This window comes from Ambystoma mexicanum, chromosome 1p, assembly GCF_040938575.1.
Source record: "Ambystoma mexicanum isolate Mex_15411 chromosome 1p, UKY_AmexF1_1, whole genome shotgun sequence".
NCBI lineage: Eukaryota > Metazoa > Chordata > Amphibia > Caudata > Ambystomatidae > Ambystoma > Ambystoma mexicanum.
This window is the reverse complement of record NC_090921.1, coordinates 1296366744-1296392862: the sequence shown is the minus strand read 5'-3', so window position 1 is coordinate 1296392862 and position 26119 is coordinate 1296366744. Positions and strand designations below refer to the sequence as shown.

Here is a 26119-nt window from a genome sequence, read left to right as displayed (position 1 = left end):
AGTCATTCATAAAGTGTAACATTGGGTTTTGCTTTCCCTGGTCTGTTTTAGACCGACACAGAGTCTTAGTTTTATACCTGCCCCAAGTTGCTGATCGCTCCTTGAAAAAGTATATGGGTTTTACTTACCTCGAGTTAGCTGTGTGCCATCCTAAAATAAGTTACAAGAGTTACTGCTTATCTCAATCTGAGTTTCACTGATCTCAGAAGCACCTGTAATTGAATATTACATCCTTGGGTTTTACTCACCTAGTATAACTGTTGTTTATAACAAAAGTAGTTATAAGTTTGTTACTGTACCGAGAATAAGTGTTCCACTAGTCACAAAACGTATATTGTCCAGTTGACTGATTATGTGATTTGTTGCTGAGCGTCGCGGTACAACTGGTAGGGTCTACTACCCTTCAATTACTGAATGTAATCTGAAAGTAACCATTGGTTTTTACTCCCCAAGAATAGGTGTGAGCTGTACTGAATGTGTATGAAAACGTTTGACTACCCTAGAACTACTGTTAGGTGTTCCAAATAAGGGTTATGCTTTGGTCTGTGTACCTTCAAGCATAGTGTTGTCTTCAGAGAATTTTTCAATATCTCATCAAAACAGACGCAGGAAAGATGGACCCAAATTCTTGGTTGCACCGATAAAGTCCTAATTTTTACTATTATAAAAATCTGGCTACACATAATAGAATAAAATAACAACAAGAGACAAAGGTAGCCATGAAGTCATAAGAGAATGAAAAGTTTGGACACAAACAAATCATAAAAAACAAAATGACAAAAAAATATATATAATCGTGTTGTGTTTTTATAATTGTGATTACATAGATGTGATAGTACTCATTTCCCTCAAGATTTATCTGGGCCTACTTGTATTTAAATAAACCATTTATTTTTACAGTACATAGTGTTTCAGTGTTTCTTTTGACCATTTGTATTACAATTTCATTTGTACTGATTCTACAGCCCTCTCTCGCTCCTGAGATAAGCCTGGCTGCTCTGTCTACACTACCAATGAACTCAGGTGGTACAGCTTTATACTAAGAGTGGAGTCTTGTACTGCCTCAGTTGAACGGCTTTACTAAGCACTTGGTTGGACTTCATAAAAACTGTCCTAACATGGTCCACCAGTGTCCACGGGGGAGCTGTGTCGGGACAAGTGGCCACCTTTTGCCAGAGGCTCTTCGGTGTTCCCACTGCTACTTATCAGTGCAGACCTGGTCACAGGGTTTCGGTCCCACTTACCTTAGGCTGGCACCACTCGATTTTATGAGTGTCAATGTCGGCAAAGGATCATATCTCCCCCCTCGGGTGGATGAGGGTTGTGTGTGCCGTTCCAGATGTAGCAAAATGAAAGTGGTGAGGTCTGTACTTCGATTTCACTGCGTGGCCCAGGGCATGCCGTCTTATTTTGTCCCGTCGGGTTATCGGACAGTTGGCAGGGGAGGAGGATGTAACCGTAGCAGCCGGGTGGCCAGGTGAGGAGCAGCTGCGGTTGTGAGGGCTCCCCCCACCCCCTGCATTGTCCGGCTCGCTCGTACTTCTCCCCGCTCACTTCAGGGCTGTCAGATTCCCCGGCAGTATGGTGGCATCCATTGGGTAGCTGAATCGGGAGTGGTCGCCACCCACGCTGGAATCCGGTAGGAGCTCCTGGTGTCACGCCTCAGCTCGCAACGGATTACAGGCTTACAGCTCCTCCTTTTCGAGGCCAGCGTCGACACACACACACATACACACACACAAACACACACACCACCCCCCCCCCCCACCTCAGTTTGTTAATCGGGACCAGACATGGACAGGGATCACATTATGGCATCAGCTATCTCCGGAGGTGGGTGTGCGGTCACAGTTCTGACAACAAAAGGATGTTTCTTATTCAAGGATTTTGCCGGGGCCGGAGCTCTTAGACCTCCATTCCCTCAGGCTGCTCAACAGCGCCCCCTTAGGTTGGCTTTCTACCAACTGGAAAGGTATTCAATCGGAGAATACACATATTACCCCAAAGGCTGGCCTGCCCACATTGCCTGCAAGTAGAGGAGGATACTGTACATTTCATCCTTCTCTGTGAACTATACAGAAAGGTCCAGCAGAAGACTCTCCTCCCTTTGTTTTGATGTGCAGGCCATGCAATATCTATTAGTTGCTGCAGATCCCATAGCCCTAGCTGCAATACATCAAGGCTGCGTAAACGAGATATCGTTGGGTTATTGGCCATCCCATAAAAATGTGGTTTTTACACAGTACGAGGTATTAACAATTTTTCCTTGCATTTTATTACTTTACTTATGCATAATGTTTTAAATGTGTTGTACTTTTATGGCTTGTGCCGAATAAAGTATGTGGATGATGATGATGATATTTAACAATGAATGGGCCAGCACGATAGCTCAGCGGCAACATGTCTGTCTCGGAAGCAAGACAACGCTGAACAACATAGGTTGGAATCCTGGTCCCGCACTGGTTTCCGGGTTTTAGCGTGTTATAAAAGAATAATGAATAACTTAATTAAAATGTACATGTGTAAAAGACATATAGGCTCTTAAAGGTTTCTTAGTTAATTTGTGGACCAACAAAACCTTATGTTTACAGTACAATGCTTCAGTGTTCTGCACCTTACAGTACTTTGGTAATTCTGTAAAATTACTTGGTAGAGCTGAAAAATCCTGTGAAATCGAAAACACTTAAGTCAACCATTGAGATCCAAGGCTATTGCCCATTAGTTGAAGCTCTCTTAAAATAGTATATGAGAGGACCACTTTCTCACTAAGCAAAACTGATGTAATTGGAGCAAGATTCAAATAAAAAACAATGGTCTTATTCCAGTTTCTAAATACCTAAGCTCCCTAGATATTGAGGGGGCTACTCACAAGGACTATCATCAAATTTAGACCAAAGAGTGGCCATACAGCCTGGCTGCATATAGGGCCAACCACTTGATTTGTCCTCATATCATTTCAGTTTGGGAAATATTACATCGCCTGCAAAATGGATTGCAAAGTTTAAAACGCTGACGTTTTAAGCACATGGGCGTGCTAGGATTTCTTTTTATGGAACCGGACAATGAGGTAATCAAATGTACAAGCACTTGCAAGTTGATGGTTGCAAATAAATAAGATAAATAATAAATAAATAATAAATAAATAAGATGGATTACTTTTAATATATCTAGGAAGGACCATAACGATTGATTTATCAATGTTAGTCGTCAAACGTGATTCCATAAAATCTGCATACCCATCAAGAAGTTTGGCAATGAGCACATCGGCATCAACAAAACAGGATGGGCCACCTTAAGAAAATATGAACTATACTTTGATTTAGTTGAAATAATTGTTCAAGACATTTGACATAAATGTTAAACGCAGGGAACATTATGCACCCATGTCGAGCACGATCCTCAAGATCAAATTATTCAGTGTAATTATCTGATTTACCAAAGGCCATAAAGGCCCATATAAAACTGAATAATCGTGTTCAATAATTGGTTGCCAGTGCCCAAGCTAATACGGACTGGCCACTATGTCTGATTATTGCCTGTGTCGAATGACATTGACAAGTCCAGGTAGACCAAACTTAACATTCCTGCTTGGCCCGAAAATACCTAGCCGTGGTCAATGACAAGCTAGGCAACTGTTCATAGGTCCCCACAAATGCCCTGAAACCGTGTTGTGAGTTAGAAGGAATAGCTTTGGCACCAATTCAATTCTATAGTAGCATGTTTAACAGGATTTCCCCTGTAACCTTAAGGGAAATATTATTCCAGGATAAAGGGCGATAGCATTTGGGATCAGATCGATTATCCTCCTTAACAATTGGGACTATACTGGAGATCAACCAAGTTGCAAGTAATGTTTAAGAATTGAGAACTGTTACTGTGACATTTGATATAAGAGGGGTCCAGCAGTCTGGTGCTAGTTTGCATAGATCAACAGGTACACCGTTTGGTTGTGGAGCCTCCAATGAGCCCAAAATATGTATTCTTTTTAAGACTTCAGAAAGGAACCTGCCAGTAGCCTGGTGTACAAAGGGGACAAGGGCTGTTGTGCAAACATGGCGCTATAAAAAATATAAATGGCAGTACAGAGCCATATGATGCCAAATCTGAACCTGTCTGTAGCTGGACATGAACCCTCACCTGGTTTAAAATGACAGTGACCCATTTGTTCTTCCCCACTGTTCTGCTCCTTTGTCAGCACCCCGCTTTACTTCCCTACTCTGTGACCTTTCCTCCATGCCCTAGTCAACCTGTTCCTCGTTCCTGCTAATCTCCACCCTGTGCCTCTCACCTATGTTATTCTCCATGCTCCATCCCTTCTGTTGTGATATACTGTGCTTTCCCTTGTTGCTTGAGCACTCCTTTGTAACTCTACGGCAGTCAAGCTTTTCAATATTAAATAGAAAACCTTGAGGTGTTGTTTATTTATTTTGTTGCTTATGACACACGCCAAGCCCAAAGGCATCTGTGCGCTGTCTTACAGAAAAAAGTTACATTTGTTGTCATGGTTACATATATTCCAAAAGTTTGACAATAAGGTGTACAACAGGTGATATATTACATTAATTACATAGTTACTAGAGGAGTCTAATAGTGACTGTTGAGTTTCCATCTATACACCATACATACTAAAGTAGTGAGCGTTAATCACCCAAACTTTGTGTAAAGAAGTGAGTTTTTAGTTGTCTACGGAAAGTCCAAAAGGATTCTTGTGCTCTGAGCTGGGCAGGCACGGTATTCCACTGCTTGCTTGCTTGCTAGCTAGGGTAGGGAAGCTACTGCCACCCGTTTTTTGTAGTTTGAATCGTGGCGTAGCTAGAAGATGCACGTAGGCTGCTCTGGTAGGACTAGTAAGATGCAGTTTTGAGATCTTGTCTGATAGGTAAGAGGGGGCCACCCGGTAAAGACATTTGTGTGTTAAGGTAATTGTTTTGAACACGATTCGTTCCTTTACCAGTAGCCAGTGGATTTTCTGTTTCGCTACCGAAATAGGGGCAGATCTGGGGATGTTGAGTACCGCTCTAAGGGCATTATTTTGCAAGACCTGAAGTTTTCATGTGTTTTGGGTCTTGGTGCCAGTGTATAAGGCGTTACAGTATTCTAGTCTGGTCAGGACTAAGGCTTTCACCAGAGTAATACAGCTGTCCGGTGAAAGGAATTGTCTACATGCTTTTATGAGTTTACATGTATAGGTTGTGGCTGATGTAGTAGCATTTACTTGTTTTGATAGTGTAAGCAAGGAGTCCAGGTAGAAGTCTAGTGTTTATACTTCGTTAGACACTTTGATGGTGTTGCCATCAATGTCGAAAGATTTGAAGGCATCATTTAGTTTGGCCAACCTGAGTTGAGAACCTATAATTAGCAACTCGGTCTTGTCGTCATTAAGACATACCCTATGATGTGCCATCCATGCTGGGATGGTTAGGTAAGTGGCATCGAGTGTTTCTGTGTCAATACCATAGTCCGCAGTGATGGGTATGAGGATCTGAGTGTCATCTGCGTAATTAATGTAGGTGACAGGCAGATCGTCCAGACGGTCAAAGCTTACTAAAGACATTGTATAATGTTGGCGACACATACGATCCTTGGGATACTCCACGTGAGACAATAATGGGTGGTACTTCAGCCTTGGGGGAGAAGACTTGCATGGTTCTGTCACTTAAAAATGATTTAATCCATTGGGTAGCATTGGTAGAGAAATGTGCTGCTGAGGTCAAGTGTTTGCACAATATGGTGTGGTCCATGAGATCGAAAGCAGGTGAGAGGTCAAGAAGGAGAAGTAAGGCTAGTTTCCCTTTATTCTTTAGGTCATCCATTTGGATTTTTAAGTCCAATAGTGTTGTTTGCGTCCCATGTCTCAGGCGGAATTCTGACTGTCGTAGACCTAGGATTTTATTAGCGTCAGTGTATTTCTGGATTTGGAGGCAAGCTACCCTATCTAGAATTTTCAAGAGAAAAGGTACCGTTGTTATGGGACAGTAGTTGGTCGGTATGTTTGGGTCGAGGGCTTTTTTTTAATTTTTTTTTTTAGCAGGAGTAACACCTAGGCATTCTTAAGGTCAATTGGGACGCAATTTTTTTTTAAATGAGGCATTAATGAGATTCGTAATGGAGCTAGTTGGGGGGTGCAGTCTTTAATGACTGTTGCCGGGCACAGGTCACCTTGGCACCTTAAGGGTTTTAAGCTAGAGATGATTTGGAGTACCTCCTGAATTTGTGACCTCCGTAAATTCAAATTGGGGTATTTCTTTAGTAGTGGGGGGATTCACATGGTGATTAGGGTGATCAGATAGTATGACTACAGTTCTTTTTGCATCTTTGTCTTGTAGAGCATTTTGGATGTTCAGAAGCCAGTTTGCGTCTTTGTTGCAGCTTTCCACTGGGGGAGTTTCTAATTCCCTGAGAACAATTCTTTTGTTTTTGATTTAGCCTTGATGATTCTGTCATTATACCGTGAGCTTTTTGTTTGAATAACTTTTAGTTTATATTCAAGGACAGCTTTTGAATTCTAGTTTGTTTAATTCTTTTCTATTGAAATTCAGTTTTTCTTTTCACATTTCTTAATGCTTTTAATGTGGGAGTAAACCACCCATGTAAGTGGGCGTTTTTTTTTTCTTTGTGTAAGGCAAGTGGCGCAAGCTTGTCTATGGCGGCCAATATGGTTTCGTTGTATTGTTTGGTCATTATAGTCGGATCATGATGATCGATGTTTTGAGTGCATAAGACTGGTTTCAACAAGGGTAGTAAGTTATTGGCTGTATTATTCAGTTTATTTCTTGATGGGGCCTGTTTAGGGAGATTAGTGCGGCTAATCTTAAAATCAGTCTTGAAAGTTAGAAAGAAGATGGTGATCGGACCAGTGACAGGGGGCGTTAGATATGATGGCCGAATAACAGTTCATATCCGAAAGGCCAGTCGAGAGTGCAGCCTTTTGCATGAGTGGGATTCTGGATCTGGTGCAAAAGGCCCAGTGCTGACATGGTATTGGCTAGGGATAGAGCGTTTCTCCAGTATGGGGTCTGGCATGGATTCACATGCTCATGAATATTCCCCGTAAGGCTGGAAATCCTCGGTAAAGAAAAAAATCAGTATCAGTTTCGTTTCTGTTCTGTCTTTCTTAGTAGTAACCAATCACTGGTCTCAGGGTCATACTGCCCACAGCCAATGACTGCCCTCTACCTAAGCCCGCCCCTGGCAGCCATCCTCAGATTTATACCGCACGCTCAAGTGTTGGTAGTCCTCGTGCTATAGCTCTCGAGCTTTTACTGCATTTTGCGCTTTTTTCAAAGAGATTTATCTAATTTTTCGGTTTAATTGAGCCTCAAGCTCCACCGTTTCTACTTCCGATCAATGGGGACCCGTTTCGGATTTATCTACGCCCCTCAAGGGTGAGGTTTTCGTCGAGTTGCGCTTCTTGGAGGATTCCAGAAGTTTCTGAGGCCTACCTCGTGGACGAGAAGAACATGGCCCAGGAGAAGGTAAGCTCGACTCCCGAATGTGTTCAAGGAGGACGAGCATTCAAAAGGCCTTTACTGCCTCCACGAGGACAAAACGCACGTGAAGGACTGTGCGTTTTGCTTTAACATGTCGGATCGGACAATGAGGGATCGCCAGACCCGTCTCTCCAACTGGCTGGAAGGCAAGAGCCCAGCAGGTGAGAAGAAGAAGAAGAAGTCCGAGCGGTCTTCTAAGTCCTGTGAGGGCGCCTCGGCGACGGGGGCCAACAGAAGGCAAAGCACTGCGAGTCCGCGGGCACCGGGAGTGCCGAAAAGTCGGGCTCCTCGGCTGCCAGGCAGGGCGCACCTTCACTGACGCCATCAACCGCGAGCCAACGTTCTGGCTCGGGGAAGAGAAAATCTGAGAACCCGGCTAAGCTTCTGGAGAGGCCCCAGTCGATCTTGGAGGAACCGGCCAAGGGGGAGCGAGGCGGTGACCCTCCCCCTAAGGTAAAGGCCTCAAGCGTGCCCAAGCTGGTAAAGGCCTTGATTTACCCGGCTAAGGCCTCTATCGTGGGAGTCACTGCGGCCCTGGCGAAGCCTGTGGAAGCTATCCCAGTGGAGGCGACTTCGGGGCCCAGAGTTTCCCTGCTTCCGCGAGGGCATCCTCTTTTAAACCCATCGAAGACCCCCGTGAAGACCCTGGTGGAAAAAGAGGGGTGGGGGGGTGGGTGGCCGTTACGGACACAGACACAACCTCCGAGGAGGAACAGACTGAGAATTTGGAGGAGGCCAAGCCCCACGGGAGGAATCCCGAGGAGGGGGACGACGAGAGCGAGGGCGGCAACGACGACAAGGTTCCCATGGAGGAACTACCATCTCTCCCGGCACGCCCGTCGCAACCCGAGCCTCAGGACAACTCGGCGGCCATTTTGATGGCAATCCAAGCCTTATGTACGGAGATAAGGACGAGACTGCCCCTACCCCTGACGGACGACCCAGCTGTACCGGGTCTGTCGGGAAGCCCTCCGAACAAGAGGAGGAGAATTCATCCAGTGCCCCTTCAGCCCTCACGGCCTTCTCAGCCTTTGTCGCCTTCCCCGATCCCAAGGGACGACACGGGAACGGACACGGCCACGACGGGGACGGATGACGACGGGACTGGCCTCCCGTCTCCGATTCCTCGGTGCGTCCCCACCCGACGAGATTGGCTCCTTTCATGCCATGATTGCCAGGGCATCCAAGCTCTTTCAACTCTGCCCTGGGGAGAAGAAGGAAGGCTTCCTCTACCAACGGCGCGAGGCCAAAAGGAAGACGGTCCTCGCAGTGTCGTTGCTGGATGACCTCTGGGACGAGGGTCTTGCTCTCCTCAAGAACCCATCCACGACACCTGCCAAGAGGGACCGGTATGAGAAGAAGTACCGGGTCCCCGACGCCGCCCCGTTGTGCTTTAGGGCGCAGCCGACCCCGGATTCGGTCGTCTCAGCGGCGGCCAAGAAGAAAGCAGGGGGGGGCGCGCATCGGCTTCATCCTCAACTTCCCCACTGGACGGCGAGGAAAAGAAGCTGGACGCCGTGGGACGATGAGTCATCTCGTCTGCGGCGACGTCGATTAAGACTGCCAAGGCCCTAGCAATTGTGGCCCGCTACGACTGGGAATTGTGGTACAAGATCGCCCCCCTGTTAGACTTCCTCCCGGATGACAAGAGGGCAGAGGCCCTGGCGATCCTGCAGGAGGGTGAGGTGGCGTCGGACATTGCCGACACCGGTTTCCACCAGTTGGGCAACAGCATTTGCCTTAGACGGCGGGGGTGGCTCAAGGCGACGGATTTCCGCCAGGACGTGCAAGCCAAGGTTTTGGACATGCCCTTCGACGGGAACAATCTGTTTGGAAAGACTGTGGATGAGTCGCTCCAGGCCATCAAGCCCGACACGGAGATGGCTCAGGCCTTGGGAGTTCTGCAGCAACGGCGGCCGACCCTTCCGGAACTCCGGAGGCAATCACGGTGCCTCCAAAGGATTCGGCGGCGGCTCCTCGACCTACCGTCAAGCGGCCTGTTCCTCGTCGCAAGAAGCCTACCGGGGATGAGGCAAGTCCGGTGGATCTCGCCGTCGTCGCCAGGGTGGCCAAGGAGGCAAGGCTGCTTCCAAACAAGACTGAACTGGTCGTGGCGTCGGGCACCCACCAAAGCACCCCGGTGGGAGGCCGGCTGGCAAAGTTCATCAGCGTGTGGGAGTCCATCTCCACCGACCGTTGGGTGGTGGATGCCCTGGCCCACGGGCACACTCTGGAATTCCTAAAGAAGTGCCCCTGAATTCCTCCAGTGGCCAGGAAGGAAAACCACGTCCCTCAACTGCTGTTAGAGGTGAGGGCGATGCTCAAGAAATCAAGCTTGTCCCAAAGAGGCTCTGGGACTCTGGCTTATACTCAAGATACTTCCTCGTCAGAAAGAAGACAGGAGATTGGCGTCCTATCCTGGACTTGCATCGGCTAAACAAATACATCAATGCACAGAAGTTCCGGATGGTCACCCTCCAGCACGTGCTGGGACAGCTGGAGGAAGGCGTACTTACTGTCGCTGGCCAAATGCAGGATTTGCTCAAGCTTCCATCTTTCTTGCTTTCGGCTCTGTTGAAGTTTCTGTCGTGGAAGACAGCGTTCCTTGTGGCCATCACCGCTGCACGACACATGGGAGAGATTCAGGCCCTTTCCTGCAAGCCTCCATACTTGACTTTCCACGAGACGAGGGTGGTGCTGAGGACACACCCCTCCTTCATGCCAAAGGTGCCGTCGGACTTCCATCTCAACGAGCCCTTGCTGTTACCAGTCTTTTTCCCGTCACCTTCGTCGCCGGCCGAGAGGACTTTGCACTCGCTGGATGTAGCTAGAGCGCTGAAGTTCTACGTGGACCGAACGAAGAGTTTTCGGAAGACATCACAGCTGTTTGTGAACTTTGCACCTGTGAACCAAGGGAAGGCTCTCTCGAAGGCTTCCATTTCCAGATGGCTCTCCGGCTGCATCATGCACTGTCATCGGTTGGCAAACCGACCGTTGCCCGGCAGTCCGAGAGCCCATTCGACTGTACTGTCCGGTACTGTCTTTCTCCTAACAACCAATCACTGGTCTCTGAGTCATACTGCCCCCAGCCAATGAGTGCCCTCTACCTAAGCCCCTCCTCTGGGAGCCATCTTCCGTTTTTTACCGCACGTTCAAGTGTTGGGAGTCCTCGTGCTATAGCTCTCGAGCTTTTACTGCATTTTGCTAAGAGTTTTGCTCTATTTTTTCGGTCAATCGAGCCTCAAGCTGCATCGATCCAACATCTGACAAACGGGGACCTGTTTTTTGGAACCTTCTACGCCCCTCAAGGGTGATTTTTCATTGAGTTCCCTTCTTGGAGGATTCCAGAAGATTCTAGAGGCCTGCACCGCATGGACATGGTCGAGGGGAAAGGAGACTCGACGCCTCTGTTCAGGATCAGCCCAGGCTGCAGACTGCGGAACATCTTTCTGGACGATGGGCACTCACTGTGCCTTTATTGCCTACATTCAGACTGAACGCACGTGGAGGAGGCCTGTGCGTTCTGCAAGGACATGGTGCCACGCACCATGAAGGATCGTCGCAAGCGGCTCGCAGAGTGGCTGCAGACAAAGACCCCGGCGGCGGGGGAGCCCGGGCAGCATGCTTCTCCCAAGAGGAAATCTGAGTGGTCTTCTAAGACCTTTGAGTGTGCCCCGGCGACGGGGGCCCAACATAAGGCAATGCACAGCGAGTCTGCGGGCACCGGGAGCGCTGTTGGTACGGGCTCCGCGGCAGCCAGGCTGGGAGCAGCATCACCGACTCAGTCAACCAGGAGCCAACGCTCTGGCTCAGCGAAGAAAAGAAAGTCAGACCACTCGGGTAAGCTTCTGGAGAAGGCCCGGTCGACTCCGACGGAGAAAGCCAAGGGGGGAGCGTGGCATTGACCCTCCCCTCAAGGTGAAGGCCTCAGACGCGCCCAAGGTCGTGAAGGCCCAGGTTCACCAGGCAAAGGCGTCTATTGAGGGAGTGGTAGCGTCCTTGATGAAGGCCGCGGATGCGGTCCCAGTGGAGATGACCCCCAAGGCGAGAGTTCCCCCTGCCTGCTCGGAGGAAATCGTCTTTCGTGCCCATTGAGAAGACTCTCGTGAAGACAATGCCGATCATCTCCCCAAGGCCGTCGCCCCTGGCCGAGAAGAAGGGGGGGGCAGCTGGACTCGGATATCTTTTCCAAGGAGGAACTCTCTGGCCTGAAGCCAGTGCTTGACAAGAAGTTTGTCGAGGCCGGGCCCTATGGGAAGGACCCCAACGAGGCAGATGTGGAAAGCGGCAAGGGAACCAATGAGGGGCGGCAGGGTGGTGAGGAGCCGGAGGACACCACGCCACTGCCAACGCTCCCGTCGCAACCACCGACGGATATGTCGGCAGACATCCTATAAGCTCTGCACACCCTGTGCTCTGAGAGAAGGACCAGTATGTCTGTGCCTCTGACGGGTGATCCCGAGGCACCTGGACCATCAGGGGACCCGCCGCCTAATAGGAGAAGAGTCCATCCGCCTCCACCCTTCACCTCCATCCCCTCCGCCGAGGGACGAGACGGAGACGAGTACGGATGATGGCGACAGAACGGACCTCCCGTCGCCGGTACCCAGGGCTTCTCCCCCCCAACAAGATCAATTTGTTCTATGCCATGATCTTTAGGGCCTCAGAGCCATTTCAACTGAACCCAGAAGAAAAGAAGGAGGGATTCCTTTATCAGCGCCAAGAGGAAGACCGTGCTCTCGATCCCGCTGTTGGACGACATTTGGGACGAAGGACTGTCCCTCCTGAAGAACCCGTCCTCGGCTCCGGCAAAGAGAGACCGGTACGAGAAGAAATACGGGGTGCCAGACTCTGCACCGACGTGTCTCAGATCTCAGCCTTCCCTGGACTCGGTGGTCTTGGCGGCGGCCAGGAAGAAATCTGCAGGGTCGGGGGCATCAACCTCCACTTCCCTACCAGACGGCGAGGAAAAGTTAGACACCATGGGACGACAGGTCATTTCGTCGGCGGCAACAACCATGTAGGCGGTCAATGCTCTCGCCATCTTGGCCCGCTATGTTATGACATGGAGCTTTGGTTTAAGATCGCCCCTCTCCTGGACTTCCTTCCAGATGACAAGAGGGCGGAGGCCCTTGAAATCCTACAAGAAGGCGAGGTGGCATCGGAGCATGCCATCACTGTGGCCACGGACATGGCCGACACCGGTTTCCGCCAGTTGGGCAACAGCGTTTGCCTTCGTCTTCAAGGTTGGCTGAAGGCCACCAATTTCAGTCAGGACGTACAGACAAGGGTATTGGACATGCCCTTCGACAGGGACAACTTGTTTGGCAAGACGGTGGACGAGTCTCTGCAGGCCATCAAGGCAGATACTGAGATGGCTCATGCCTTGGGCACACTCCAACAGCTTTGGCCGTCCTTTCAGACCTCCGAAAGCAAGCCCAATGGTGCCTCCAAGGGATTTGGTGGCAACGTCTCGTACCGTCAACCATCCCGTTCCTCGGCTCAGGAAGCCTACAGGGGCCACAGCAAAGCCGGAGGAAATCGTCGTTGTGGAAGGCGTGGCTTTCACGACAAAGCAGGACTAACCCGGCCGTGACGTCAGGCCCCCACGTGAGCACCCTGGTGGGAGGCTGGCTGGCGAACTTCGTCAGTGTGTGGAAGCCCATCTCCACTGACCGTTGGGTGCTGGACGCCCTGGCCCATGGACACACCCTTACATTTCAAAGGAAGTGTCCCCGTGTAGCCAGGCAAGAAAACCACTTCCCACAACTGCTTCTAGAGGTACGAGCAATGCTGAAAAAGGGTGCGATAGAACTCGTCCCGAAGAGGCTCCGGGGTGCACTTGTCCGGAAGAAGACTGGCTGTTGGCGGCCCATCCTGGATCTCCGTCGCCTCAACAAATACATCAAGTCCCAGAAGTTTCGGATGGTCACCCATCAGCACGTGCTGAGACAGCTAGAGGAAGGAGATTTCTTGTCGTCGCTGGACCTGGAGGATGGTTATTTTCACATCCCTATCCACAAGGGGCATCGAAAGTTTCTACGCTTCGTGGTCCAGGGGCAACCCTATCAATTCAATGCCCTTCCCTTCGGCTTGAAGTTGGTGCCAAGGGTCTTCACCAAGTGCCTGGCGCCGGTGGCGGCGTGGCTGCGCCTGCAGGTAGTCCACGTCTACCCCTACCTGGACGATTGGCTCATCCGAGCGAAGTCCAGGGAACTCGCCGTCGAGCACACAGCGAGGACCGTCCGCCTGCTCAAAGAACTGGGGTTCTCGATAAACTATGCAAAGTCCTGCTTGGTGCCATCGCGGGACGCTCTGTTTCTGGGGTCTCAACACAGTGTCACGCCTGGCTTCGCGGGTGGAGGACAGGATAAAGGCCATCCTGGAAAAGGTACAACGGCTGTTGACCATGGAAATCGCCAGAATGAGGTCCATCAAGTGCCTGCTCGGCATGATGTCGTCATGCATCTACCTCGTTCGGCTGTGCAGGCTGCGGATGCAACCGCTGCAAGAGTTCCTTGACGCCCTTTGGATCCAAGTGTTGGGAAGCTTTGAGGACAAGATCACCCTCAACGAGACATTCCGTCGAATGATTCGGTGGTGAGGCGTCTGTGCGCATCGAGCGGCGGGCACAGACTTCCAGACCCCAGCACATCAAGAGACAGTGACGACGGACGCCTCCCTGGAGGGATGGGGCGCACACACCGGAATTCTCCACGCAAGAGGCCTTTGGCTACCGCAAGGAAAAGTCGTTGCACATCAACGTCCACGAGCTCCGGGAAGTGTTTTGGGCCCTCAAATCATTCCTTCCGTCCCTCAAGGCCAAGGTGGTGCGGGTCTTCACCGACAACACAATCACGATGTTCTACATCCGGAAGGAGGGGGGCACCAGATCCCCCGGCCCTCTCCAGGGAAGCGCAGGATCAATGGCACTGGGCCGTCGCCCAGAGGATGTTCCTAGTACCCTTTCATCTGGCAGGAGTGAAGAACACTGTCGCCGACTCACTCAGCAGGGAGCTGCGCGCTTGCCACGAGTGGGAGCTTCGGCAGGATCAGGTGGACCTACTGTTTCGACGATGGGGCACTCCCCAGATCGACCTATTTGTGACGGCTGCGAACACCAAGTGTCAGAGGGTCGCCAGCAGGTTTCCCCAGTCGGGAAGCATGGGGGATGCATTCTCCTTCCCCTGAGACGGCCTGTTCCTCTATGCGTTCCCGCCATTGCCGTTGATACTGTGACTCATCAGTCAACTCAGACGGTCCTGGTGCAGGATGATCCTTGTCGCACCAGCATGGCTGAGACAAATATGGTACCCGGACCTTCTGGACTGGTCAGCGTCCCCTCCAGTCAGGCTTCCGATGGACGCAAATCTGCTAGCCAGGGAAGGAGGCGCGATTCTGCACCACGATCCGGGGTCGCTGAACTTGCAGGCCTGGCTCCTGCAGCACTAGAGTTTGGAGGATACGAGATCCCAGCGGTCTGCAAGGAGCTGCAAATGTCCGGCAGAGGCACACCAGACAGGAACGCCGTAGTAGCAGCAATTGCTCTGGTCGAATGGGCTCTCGGATGGCCAGGCAACGGTCGGTTTGCCAACCGGTGACAATGGGTGATGCAGGCGGAGAGCCACCTGGAAATGGAAGCCTTGGACAGAGCCTTCCCTTGGTTCACAGGACCAAAGTTCACAAACAGCTATGATGTCTCCTGAAAACTCTTTGTGCGCTCCACGTAGAACTTCAGCGCTTTAGCCACATCCAGCGAGTGCAAAGTCCTTTTAGCCGGCGACGAAGGCGTCCGAAAAAACACAGTTAACACCAAGATGAAATTCTGACTGAACCATGGGCATGAAGGAGGGGTGCATCCGCAGCACCGCCCTCGTTTTGTGAAAAATCAAGTAAGGCCGCTTGCATGACAGGGCCTGGATTCTCACCTAATCGTCATGCAGAGGGGATAGCCACAAGGAAAGCTGTCTTCCACGACAGAAACTTGAGGAGAGCTGAATGCATAGGTTCGAATGTTGCCCCCATGAGCCCAGTCAGCACCACACTGAGTTCCCACGCCGGGCTGGTGCCTTACACAGGCAGGAACGAGCAGAACAGTCCCTTGATGAACGCCTTAACTAGATGGTGCAACCACAGTGAAGACCGTCCCTGAGATCTGGTGTAGCGGGAGAAAGCCGCCAGATGAACCTTTATAGAGGCGTGAGCCAGCCCAATTTAGCCAATAACAGTAAATGCGGAAGTACTTGAGGGGCCTCCAGATGAACCTTTATGGAGGCGTGAGCCAGCCCAATTTAGCCAATAACAGTAAATGCGGGAGTACTTGAGGGGTCTGCGAACGGCACCAAATTGCACTTCCTCTTGGATGACGAGCTGGAGCGGTGGCTGGAGATCGAGGCAGATGGAGATGATAAACGAGTCCTGACTGTTGCTGGACCCGCGTGAGCGACGACCCCGACGGAAGTGGACTCACGGTGATTGGCGTTGTGTTGATCCCCCACGGATGGACTGCCCTCAAAGGACTTAGAAGCCCACTCAGGTTGGCTGGATCTGGAAGAGGCATGCCCCTGAGAAGCACCCGGGGTAGAGGCCCTGGCCTGGAGCCACGCCACCAACCGGATGTGTTGATCCTTCATGGTGCGTTTGGAGAAACCACGGAGGATCTCACAATCTTCTTTGTTATGCGCCAGGTGTAGACAATACAGGCACTGGGAATGCTTGTCATCCGAATAAACCTTACGCAAACCACAGCTGGTGAACAGCTTGAAGAGGGACACTGTACCCTTCTTCGCCTCCGACCTGATCCGGCACGGTGTAGGCTGGAACTTCTGGAAGCTTCCAAAAAGAACACTCAATGATTTCTGCCCTTGAGGGGTCATGAAAGATGTCGAGAAACGTGTCCCTGTTAATCGGAAGAATGGCGATGGAGCACACAGGCTTGATTGAACAAACAATAGAAGGAACAAGTTACTTACCTGTAACTGTTCTCCAGCATGGGTCTGGCATGGATTCACATGCTCATGAATATTCCCAGTCAGGCTGGGAATCATCGGTAAAGAAAAAAATCAGTTTCAGTTTCTGAACTGTCTTTCTCCTAACAACCAATCACTGGTCTCTGGCTCATACTGCCCCCAGCCAATGACTGCCCTCTACCTAAGCCCCTCCTCTGTCAGCCATCTTCAGATTTGGTAGCACATAAAGTGGCAGTAGGACCAAGAGAAGAGCCGCATGCAGAGGGGTAGGCAGGAGGGTTTGCATGTGAATTCATGCAAGACCCATGCTGGAGAACAACAGTTACAGGTAACTAACTTGTTCCTTCTCCAGCATGGGGCCTGGCATGGATTCACATGCTCACGAATAAAGAATACATAGCAGTACACACATGCACAATCGTGGGAGGTGGCAAGGCTCAACATTAAGCATTTCATCATCTCAGCATTAAGCAACTCTTACCTCCTCACCATCAAGCGAACAGGTTGCGCAGCACTGCTTGGCTGACTCTGGACTCCTCCCTGGAATCCCGGTTGACGCAGTAGAATCTGGTGAAGGTGTGTGTCGACCTCCACATAGCAGCCCTGCAGATGTCCAGCAGGGGCACACCAGACAGGAACGCCGTAGTAGCAGCAATCGCTCTGGTCGAATGGGCTCTCGGATGGCCAGGCAACGGTCGGTTTGCCAACCGGTGACAATGGGTGATGCAGCCGGAGAGCCACCTGGAAATGGAAGCCTTGCAGAGGGCCTTCCCTTGGTTCACAGGACCAAAGTTCACAAACAGCTGTGATATCTGCTGAAAGCTCTTCGTGCGGTCCACGTAGAACTTCAGCGCTGTAGCCACATCCAGCGAGTGCAAAGTCCTCTCAGCCGGCAACGAAGGCGATGGAAAGAAAACAGGTAACACCAAGGGCTCATTGAGATGGAAGTCCGAGGCACCTTGGGCATGAAGGAGGGGTGCGTCCGCAGCACGACCCTCGTTTCGTGGAATGTTAAGTACAGAGGGCTCCCACTCGTCGTGCGGAGGTGTTGGCCACAAGAAATGGTGTCTTCCACGAGAGGAATTTCAGCAGCGCTGCATGCAGAGGCTCGAACGGAGGACCCATGAGCCTAGTCCGCACCACATTGAGCTCAAACACCGGGGCCGGAGCCTTCACCGGCAGGAACGTCCTTTCATGAACTCCTTGACCAGGCGGTGCGACCACAGCGACGACCACCCCAGAGTTCTGGTGTATCGGGAGATATCCGCCAGATGAACCTTGATGGAAGCGTGCGCCAGCCCCGCCTTGGCCAGCGACAGCAAGTACGGCAGCACTTGAGTGGCCGTAATCCGTAGAGAGTTTATCTTCTGTGCACGGCACCAGACTGTGAACTCTTACAGATGTCCGTAGCACTTAAGAGTAGAAGAAGGCCTTGACAAGTACTACGTGGAGGTCGACGCACACCTTCATGAAACTCTAATACGTCAACAGGGCTTCCAGGGAGGAGTCCAGAGTTGGCCAAGCAGTGCTGCGCAACCTGTTCGATTGAAGGTGAGCTTGGTGAGGAGGTAAGAGATTGCTTCTGTTGAGCCTTGCCACCTCCCATGGTTGTGCATGTGTGTACTGCTATGTATTCTTTATTCATGAGCATGTGAATACATGCCAGACCTCATGCTGGAGAAGGAACAAGTTACTTACCTGTAACTGTTGTTCTCTAGCATGGGTCTGTCATGGATTCACATGTGAACCATACCGCCTGCCCCTCTGCGGCTCTTCTCTTGGTCCTACTGCCACATTACGTTCTATCAAATCTGAAGATGGCTGCCAGAGGAGGGGCTTAGGTAGAGGGCAGTCATTGGCTAGGGTCAATATGACCCAGAGCTCAGTGATTGGTTTATAGGAGAAAGACAGTTTGGAAACGAAACTGAAACAGTTTTTTCTTTTCCTGAGGATTCCTTGCCTGACAACGGGGAATATTCATGCGCATGTGAATCCATGTCAGACCCATGCTGGAGAACAACAGTTACAGGTAAGCAGCTTGTTCCTTTCTGTGTGTCAGTGGACAGTGGCACTGGTTAGTTGCCAGGCTTACAGATCTGCACTTGTCAATAAAATTAATTAGGATGTTATTCCCTTGGGGTGTCCTACGGTTGAGAGATGCAAGTAGAAAGCCGGTCGGCCGGGAGTCTGGAAGCTGTCGAGGCATGGCTATGGTTTGGGGTTCTCTAAGTCTAGGCCAAGTCATTATCTGTTTTACATGGGTGTGGTGTTTAATTAGAAGGGCAGGCATATTAATCAGTGTGGTTGCCATACTTTTGCTAGGGTGGTGGTGGCTACTGGTGATTTAATACTGGTATAAACAGTAGGATCTGCAGTCAACAGCTATGGCCTTGTGATGGAAACCTAAACACTATATGGAGTCCTGACTATAAGCACCATAGTTGTCACAGCTCTAGTCTCCAGGCGCAGGAGTGGCACGAACCAACCACCCCCTCCGCGGTCTGGGCTCCTGCAAGGCAAAGCTTACACAGGCCTCCGAGACCCCAGCGGGGAAAGAGGGTTAGGGAATCGTTAGTTGTACAGGAACTGGTACTGAGGATAACCGGAAAAGCGGGTAGGGAGAGGGGAGGTGGATAGGTAAGGGGACACAGGATAAGCAAGATAATTAACAATTATACACACTCAGTCTTAAGATCATGCACTACATGCACATAATACACATAATACAACCAGGCTTAAAAGCCAAAGAGAGACTTATCTCTGGGGTGAGTGCTGGCCTCCTGCCAGCGTACTCTCAGGTCCGGTGTCAGGAGCAGTTCAATGCTGCAAAGAGAGTGTGAGTTATTATACTGCACGTGTTTCTTCACACACACAAGGCAATGCTCATGCAGCTGAATAGTGACACCTCCCGATGCAAGCCCACTCGCTTCCGGCCGTCTCCGTATTAGTTTGCATGCAGCCGTGACTGGCTAAACACTGTTCATGCGGAAATATGGCAGCACGTGGCTCCGCAGTAATGGGTGTGCCCCGTGTTGACTACCACACGTGGTCGTAGGGAATCGTCGTGCGTTATCTGCTGCATGTGGCTGGTTGCGACTTCCTTGCGGGCCGCCCAATGCCAGTGGCGACTTCTCAGTGAAGTACGCATGGCTAATTGTATATGTAAAACACATACACTGCTCTAGAAGATGAAACGCCCTGGAATGCCCCCGTTTGGTATTAGTTGGCTTCTATAAACGCTGCGGCGTAGCCAACTTAGCTTCTCTGGAGCAGGTGGGACTTGGGATTGTGGGCGATGCCCCCTGCGTGTGCCGCTGGCCGCGTTGTAAGCCTTCTGAGCGTTCGCTCCTCAATGCTGCCTTGCACGCAGCTTCCCTGTGCTTGCTTGGGCTCCCCAGCACTGGTGCTACTTAGCTTAGGTAGGCGAGGGGCCTGGAGGAAGGCCCCTCGTGCTGCTCCCCTTGCTCGGAGCTCCGGAGAACACGTCTGCTTCGCGTGGACGTCTGAGCACAAGCCATGTGCTTTTGCTCTTGCGCGCATACGCACGCGTGCTCCACTCAACGTGGGTGGAGTTTTATAGTTCTTGGCCCGATGGTTGCTGGTAAAGATAGTCTGCAGGCTCCTTTTCCTGCAGAAAGGACATACAAGCCTCTTGTAAGGTTGGATTCCTTTCCTTGTGTGTTTCTTTCTCTTGTTGTTTGTTGTTGGTCTCTGTCTGAGGCCCACAGCAGGCCTCTTTATACATAGTCCCCGGGCCTGCACCCTGACAATAGTGGTGTTTTAATCAACTACAGGTGCGTAGACAGCAGATGATGCAATGTGATTCAATACTGTGGTGCACTGGATGGCGTTAAATACTGTAGACAGAGTGACCGCAAGTAATGCAGCATATAATACAATAGGCCTCATGAGTCCGGCGGTAGCCATGCCAGTAAAAAAGGCACGGCTGCCGCCTGAGTCATTTTTTACCCGGTGCCTGGCAATCGGGACTTACCAGGGCATTACGACCCCGGCAGTCCTATAATTGCCCATTGCCGGGCGCCGGAAAATATTACTCGCCATTCGAGTCCCATTGGACTCAATGGGATTGGAGAGGACGGATGAGCCGGCACTGTTCATGAATGGTGCCGGTGCATCCGTCAAGGTCTGCGAGCGGGTGCCGTTCCGCCCGCCAGGTTAGACATTGTGGGCGTAAGGCTCCAGCTCGCAGAACTTCTAGTTTGCCAGTCCGGAAACAACGGTACCGGCAAGCTTACCGGCACCGTTGTTTCCTGACCGGCAACCTTGTAAAGTGGCCCAATGTGTAATAGAGATACTGGATGGCATTAAACAACGTAGGCGCAGTGACCGCATGTAATACAGCATATAATACAATGTGTAACAGAGACCATTCAGTCCTGGCTAGGAGGTAGTTAACCAATTACATTTATCATTGCAGTCATATTGACTACATAAGCTACAGTGTAACTCAGTGCCGTATATTAGAATTAGCTAGTGGTGTGTAAGTCTAGAAGCAATCTACACCTATGGCTTGAGTAACATGACCACCGGCATAGGGTGTTAAGACAATATAAAGTATGAGCGTACGAAAATAACATAATATGCGCTGTATCGTAATTGGACAGATGACACTGTATCGTGGTGTGTTTTACCTTACAGTAAAGAGGAGCACGATATCTGCGAACAATATTAAATATCACTGCATACGAGTAAATCAGTTGGCACGGACGATGGGAGGGTCAGTTTGAGGAGTCAGTCTAGGTAGTGCATTTCAGAGTATCTCGAGCTCATGAAGTTCGTACAGGTGTGCGTTTGCGTTCTGCCATTATTCCGACACAGACAGGGGGGCCTTGAGCTAGGGGCCTTATGCATGGGGGCCACCTTCTGGCGGTCCCTGATTGGCCATGAGTGCGTTGTGTGGACTGGTTGCTAGGCAACGTGGTTAAACAAAATATGCACGGCTCTTCGGTGCGGTGGCCATCTTAGATCAGGCGAGACTCACCACGATAGACCACGGAGTAGATGCTCCACGTGGTGTTGAGCAGCTGGGAAGAACAGAGCAGCGGTCTTAATGCAGGTGTCCCGCTCAGGCACAGGAAATCAGGGCATTAGCATCATCAGCTGTTCACTCGTTGCGGCGGCTTCTGGATGATAATAAATGAGGTATAGCTGCTCCTGCAGCTACCGTAGTGTCGGGCTCATGAAGTATTGCTGCTCCTGCAGCTGCTGCGTTGTCGGGTAAAACTGAGAACACACACCGGGGGGCCTTGAGCTAGGGGCCTTATGCGTGGGTTGTTGATGCTTAATAGTCACCACAATCCTCACATATTTGAAGAAACAGGTATTTTCCTGTTTTGCTGTTGAAAAAGCACTATTAATCAAAGCTCTACATTTTGGCAAAAATGTGCACAGAGTTTTTAAGTGCCTTGCCATTTGTGTTAGGAAAGATTCATCTTTTTGATATTTTCTCTCCATAGTTTCTATGGACCCCCAATCTTTTTGCTTTGCTTTTTAACCTGTTTTTGAACATGTTATGACTTTTTGAAGGGAAGTAAAGCTTTCAGCTTCACTTCCCTTTCATTCTTTTTAGTATGCACATTCGTGTTTACCGCGTCTGGCTATTAAATGTATAAAGTGCCCTAAAAGGCTCTGCTACAAGATTTTCTCCTGCAGCCATTTCATCAGAAAAGCATTGGAGCCAAGAATCCTTCATAGATGAACAGCCGCCTGAAGGTCTGACGAAAACTCCTGAAGAGGCCTGGCATCCCTTGCTGCGTCTGGCCCAGTGAACCCCTGTTGGACTATCTGATCTCCGAAGATCCAGAGTGCTGCTTCAGCCCTTGGATTAGTGGCACCAACTAGTCTCAACGTCTTCTCAAGGATCCAGCTATCGTGAGCCTTCATAAGTGTCCCTGAACCAACTGGTAGACAGACCAGCTCACTTGTCGGCTACATCGCCGGAAGCATTACCGTTCCGTGGTTGCACCCGGAACTTTGGTAGTCACCAGCTTGTGTTACAAGTTGCCTTCCTTGGAAATTTCCGTGTCCCAGCATCAAGGGCGTCTGTGTGCGGTGGCTATCAATGAAGCCTGCCTCAGTGAATTTTGAATTTCTTCATTGCCAGGAGTTGCATTTTTCATCTGGACCTAATGGTAAGAATCCTTGACCCGCAGCTCCTGGTCACCTCTCACCAGAACTAACGGCAGGAAATCCAACCTCCAACGTTCACTATAACTAGGGTGGCCTCCTAAAGTCTGTCCAGCAGGCCAGATTCTAGAAATTCATCTTAACAAGTGGCATCTGAAAAAGCTACCTCCAATGCATGGCTTTCCAACTTTTATGCAGTTATGGCAGTGTCCTAGTGGAAATTCTCAGGTCATTTTGATACAATTAAAGGTAATTGTGAACTAATTTTCCTCTTTTAGAGACAGCAAGCAGTGTTTGCCACATTCTACTAATGATCCACCTGTATGACTTCTGTATGACATGCAACCCCAGTCCATAATGGCTGAGTTCTCCAACTGACACAGTAGGACACTTTTCAGAGCAAGAGAGCCGTGCATCGGTCAAAAACAGTAAAGACTTGTGTCCTTAGGGAGTTCCATACTTCAGAGAACAGCATTCTATATTAGAGCGGCCTCCTGTAAATTAAGAATGGAACATATTTTTCTAGAAAAAAGGTCCCTCTTGGAATCTGTCACAAATATCATATTTTTGTTGCAAAGTGTACATGTTGTGGTGGTCTTCATGCACACAATAATGATAGTGCAAGTTGTCCATGCACATATAGGCGCACAGGCATAATCTTTCCATGCACATGATAGATTTCACCATTAAGTTTCCTTTTTGAGGAGGTGAAAAAATATATTTGACCCATTGAAATTAATGAATGCACCCTGGTTTCACTGAAAGCATGTGTGCAATTTTTGTTCCTTGCTTGTCCCTGCTCTAGACGGGAGTAATATAGATGCAAAGACTATTGGAGAAAATCATGTTTTTGCACTCTTGCTGAAACATTTCTTTACATTGGGTTCTGTGTGTAACCTAATTTGCTTTGCCTTTCTTAGGCCACATCTATTTTACATATGCAAATAGACTGAGTTTAATATTTGACCTTTTCATCTTCCCACATTCTTGTGGCTACTCGCACTTTACATGCATGCAAGTTGCGCACAAGTGTTCCAAGTTGTATGTGCAGCACTAGTCTTCATTTTCTTAGATCACAATGTAAATAAATGTTTTAGAGGTTGTGTTAATGGTATCAGTTCTCAGATAATTTAGCCATTTAAATGTGGATCAGCATTTCTAACTTAAGATTGTTTTATTTGCATTTATTGTTGCACAATGCAGTGATATCCCTGGTATAATTGTGATGAGTGCTTTGTCGCAGTTTGTAAAATTATACTTATTACTTTTTTACAGGTTATATCAGGTAGGTTCACACAGTGAACGACCAGCGTGAAAGTTCACAACGCTGCTGTGCTGGTCGACGCTCTGTGTGACCAGATTAAAGTAAAAGCCTGCAGCTATCTATCCTGGTATTTCACCCAAATTGCACCTCTCTCTCACTTCTCGCCTTTCTTTCCAGTCTGAGTCAGGATGGTCTGGGTAGCGCCAACAGCAGCAGCCAAGACTCCCTGCACAAGGCAGCCAAGAAGAAGAGCATCAAGTCCTCCATTGGACGGCTGTTTGGGAAGAAGGAGAAGGGGCGAATGGGACAGATGGGACGTGAGTCTCCTTCACTTGGTAAGAGATAGTCCTTGATGCTTCCTCCACACATGCCTTGAAATAGCAAAATGTGGACAGAGCTAGGCAAAAGATGGGATATAAACCTGAGGAAAAAACACATATGCTCCGAAATGCGTATATATAGGCAGAGCTTGGACAGAGATGGTATATCAGCCAAGCAAAAAGTTGAAATAAAACAGCAAGTCACAAAATCTCTGGACGACAAGTTAAAACTGAAACGAGCAGGCTCAAATCTGCAATAAGAATAGTATAAAATCTTAACACTGTTATAAAGAGAATATTTTCAGCCTCAAATCTATCTGAAGAACTATTAGTTATAAAGCAGGAGAGAACTCCAAAGCATAAATTCCAAGAGTCACTCAGTCGAAAGAACTGTGTGAGAAAATTGCTGATTTTTCCCAGAAGTGGATCGTATCCACACAGGATTAGAACCTTCTGCTGTAGCCCTGTCCCTGAGGCAGGTAGATTTAATTCATGTTGTGATCAGATCGATTTTTCAAATAAACTTGATAGTTTACAACCACTTTAGATAAGCGGTCGATAGTTTGTTGGCAAAATGGAATCCAGCAGACTCGCGTATAGCTTGTAAAGCAAAGGTGCCTCAACATTTAAGTAACTTAATAAGCCCCTTTCTTAAAAATGTTGGTGCACTGCTCCTTTCTGATTGGTGAAATTCTAAATGAGTTCATACAGGCCATTTTAGAAAAAACAAAATGTCCTCCATCTCTCAGTTGCTCTATTTTTAGGGGAAAAACTGCTGCTATGCAATAACTGGAAGACCATGTTGAGTTAAATTCTATCTTTGATCCATTTCATAAGGAAACTGAGGATGTGCATCCTTACTTTGTCGAAGCTGAGGCACAAGTGTCGAAACACAGATGGTGTCTACTCAAGAAGCAATAAGGAGACAGCTCTTCACACCCTCTCGCCCAATCGCCTGCCAATTATAATCTGTACCTTCTTTGTTTGTGCATGCTATATGAGATATTGCATCTGATCATTACGGCTATATATCATCCCCAGCCCACTTGCTTTATACTTAGTAATAGTCGCCTAACTGTATGCCTATTTCGCCATTCTGATTGTTCAGGACCTAAGTTTAACCCCACTGAAGCTCAACCGACGTATGTACGTTATAACTTCACGCCATTTGAACTGTCTGTTATGTTCCCTTGCTCAGAACTACCCTCTGCACTTTTTGCAGGCCTCTGTATTTAGGACTAGTGTCATTTGCTAATATGTTCCCCACTCCAATAGCCTTTCACCCGCATCAGACTCCCCTCCACAACCCATTTGCATTAACACTGTCTATCATACTCTACCTCACTTTCTACCCTGTAGGTCCCTTACTCAACCAGACCACGGACCTGATACAGCACCCTCACCATCATAACACTACAACCATGCCTACCACCCCCTCTCACTACACCAACCCATAACTTACTAGCCCTGCCCTATGGCTCCAACACTTTGCCTCCAGACCCACTCCGAACCAAACTTGCCCTCTCACCTTGAGAAACGCTAGAATCGGCTCACGACTCACTAGTGCCTCTCACCACCATGAGCGACATAATAAACTCCTTCAGACTACTGTTAGGACCACACCCCTGCCACCCTCACCCACATCCCAATCTAACTTCCCTGATACCAGCGCCATCAAGGGAGCGTTAATGAATGTCAGATCCCTCACCGCACACTCACTAGAAGTAGCTGACCTCATCCTAACCCATGACCTTGACTTCATGGCCATCACTGAAACCTGGCTTCACGCTGCCTCTGGCCCATTACTCTCTCTTGCTATACCCACAGGTTACAACATTATCAGACATGATCGCAGCACAAATCAGTCCAAAGGTGGTGGCATTGCTATCATCCATAAAAATTCTCTAAATTTCCACGTCTCCTCTAGGC

At 49.4% G+C, this 26119-nt stretch overlaps 1 protein-coding gene across 7 annotated transcripts in view; it reads left to right on the top strand.

Moving 5' to 3' along the window:
* Window positions 1-26119, top strand: part of PPFIA3 (PTPRF interacting protein alpha 3) — an 841741-nt gene that overhangs the window by 547146 nt on the left and 268476 nt on the right. For all 7 annotated transcript variants that reach the window (XM_069605740.1, XM_069605757.1, XM_069605735.1 and 4 more), the window contains one exon: window positions 24048-24205. In XM_069605740.1, the coding sequence (XP_069461841.1) occupies window positions 24048-24205 (158 nt within the window). The remainder of the gene's footprint in view (window positions 1-24047; window positions 24206-26119) is intronic.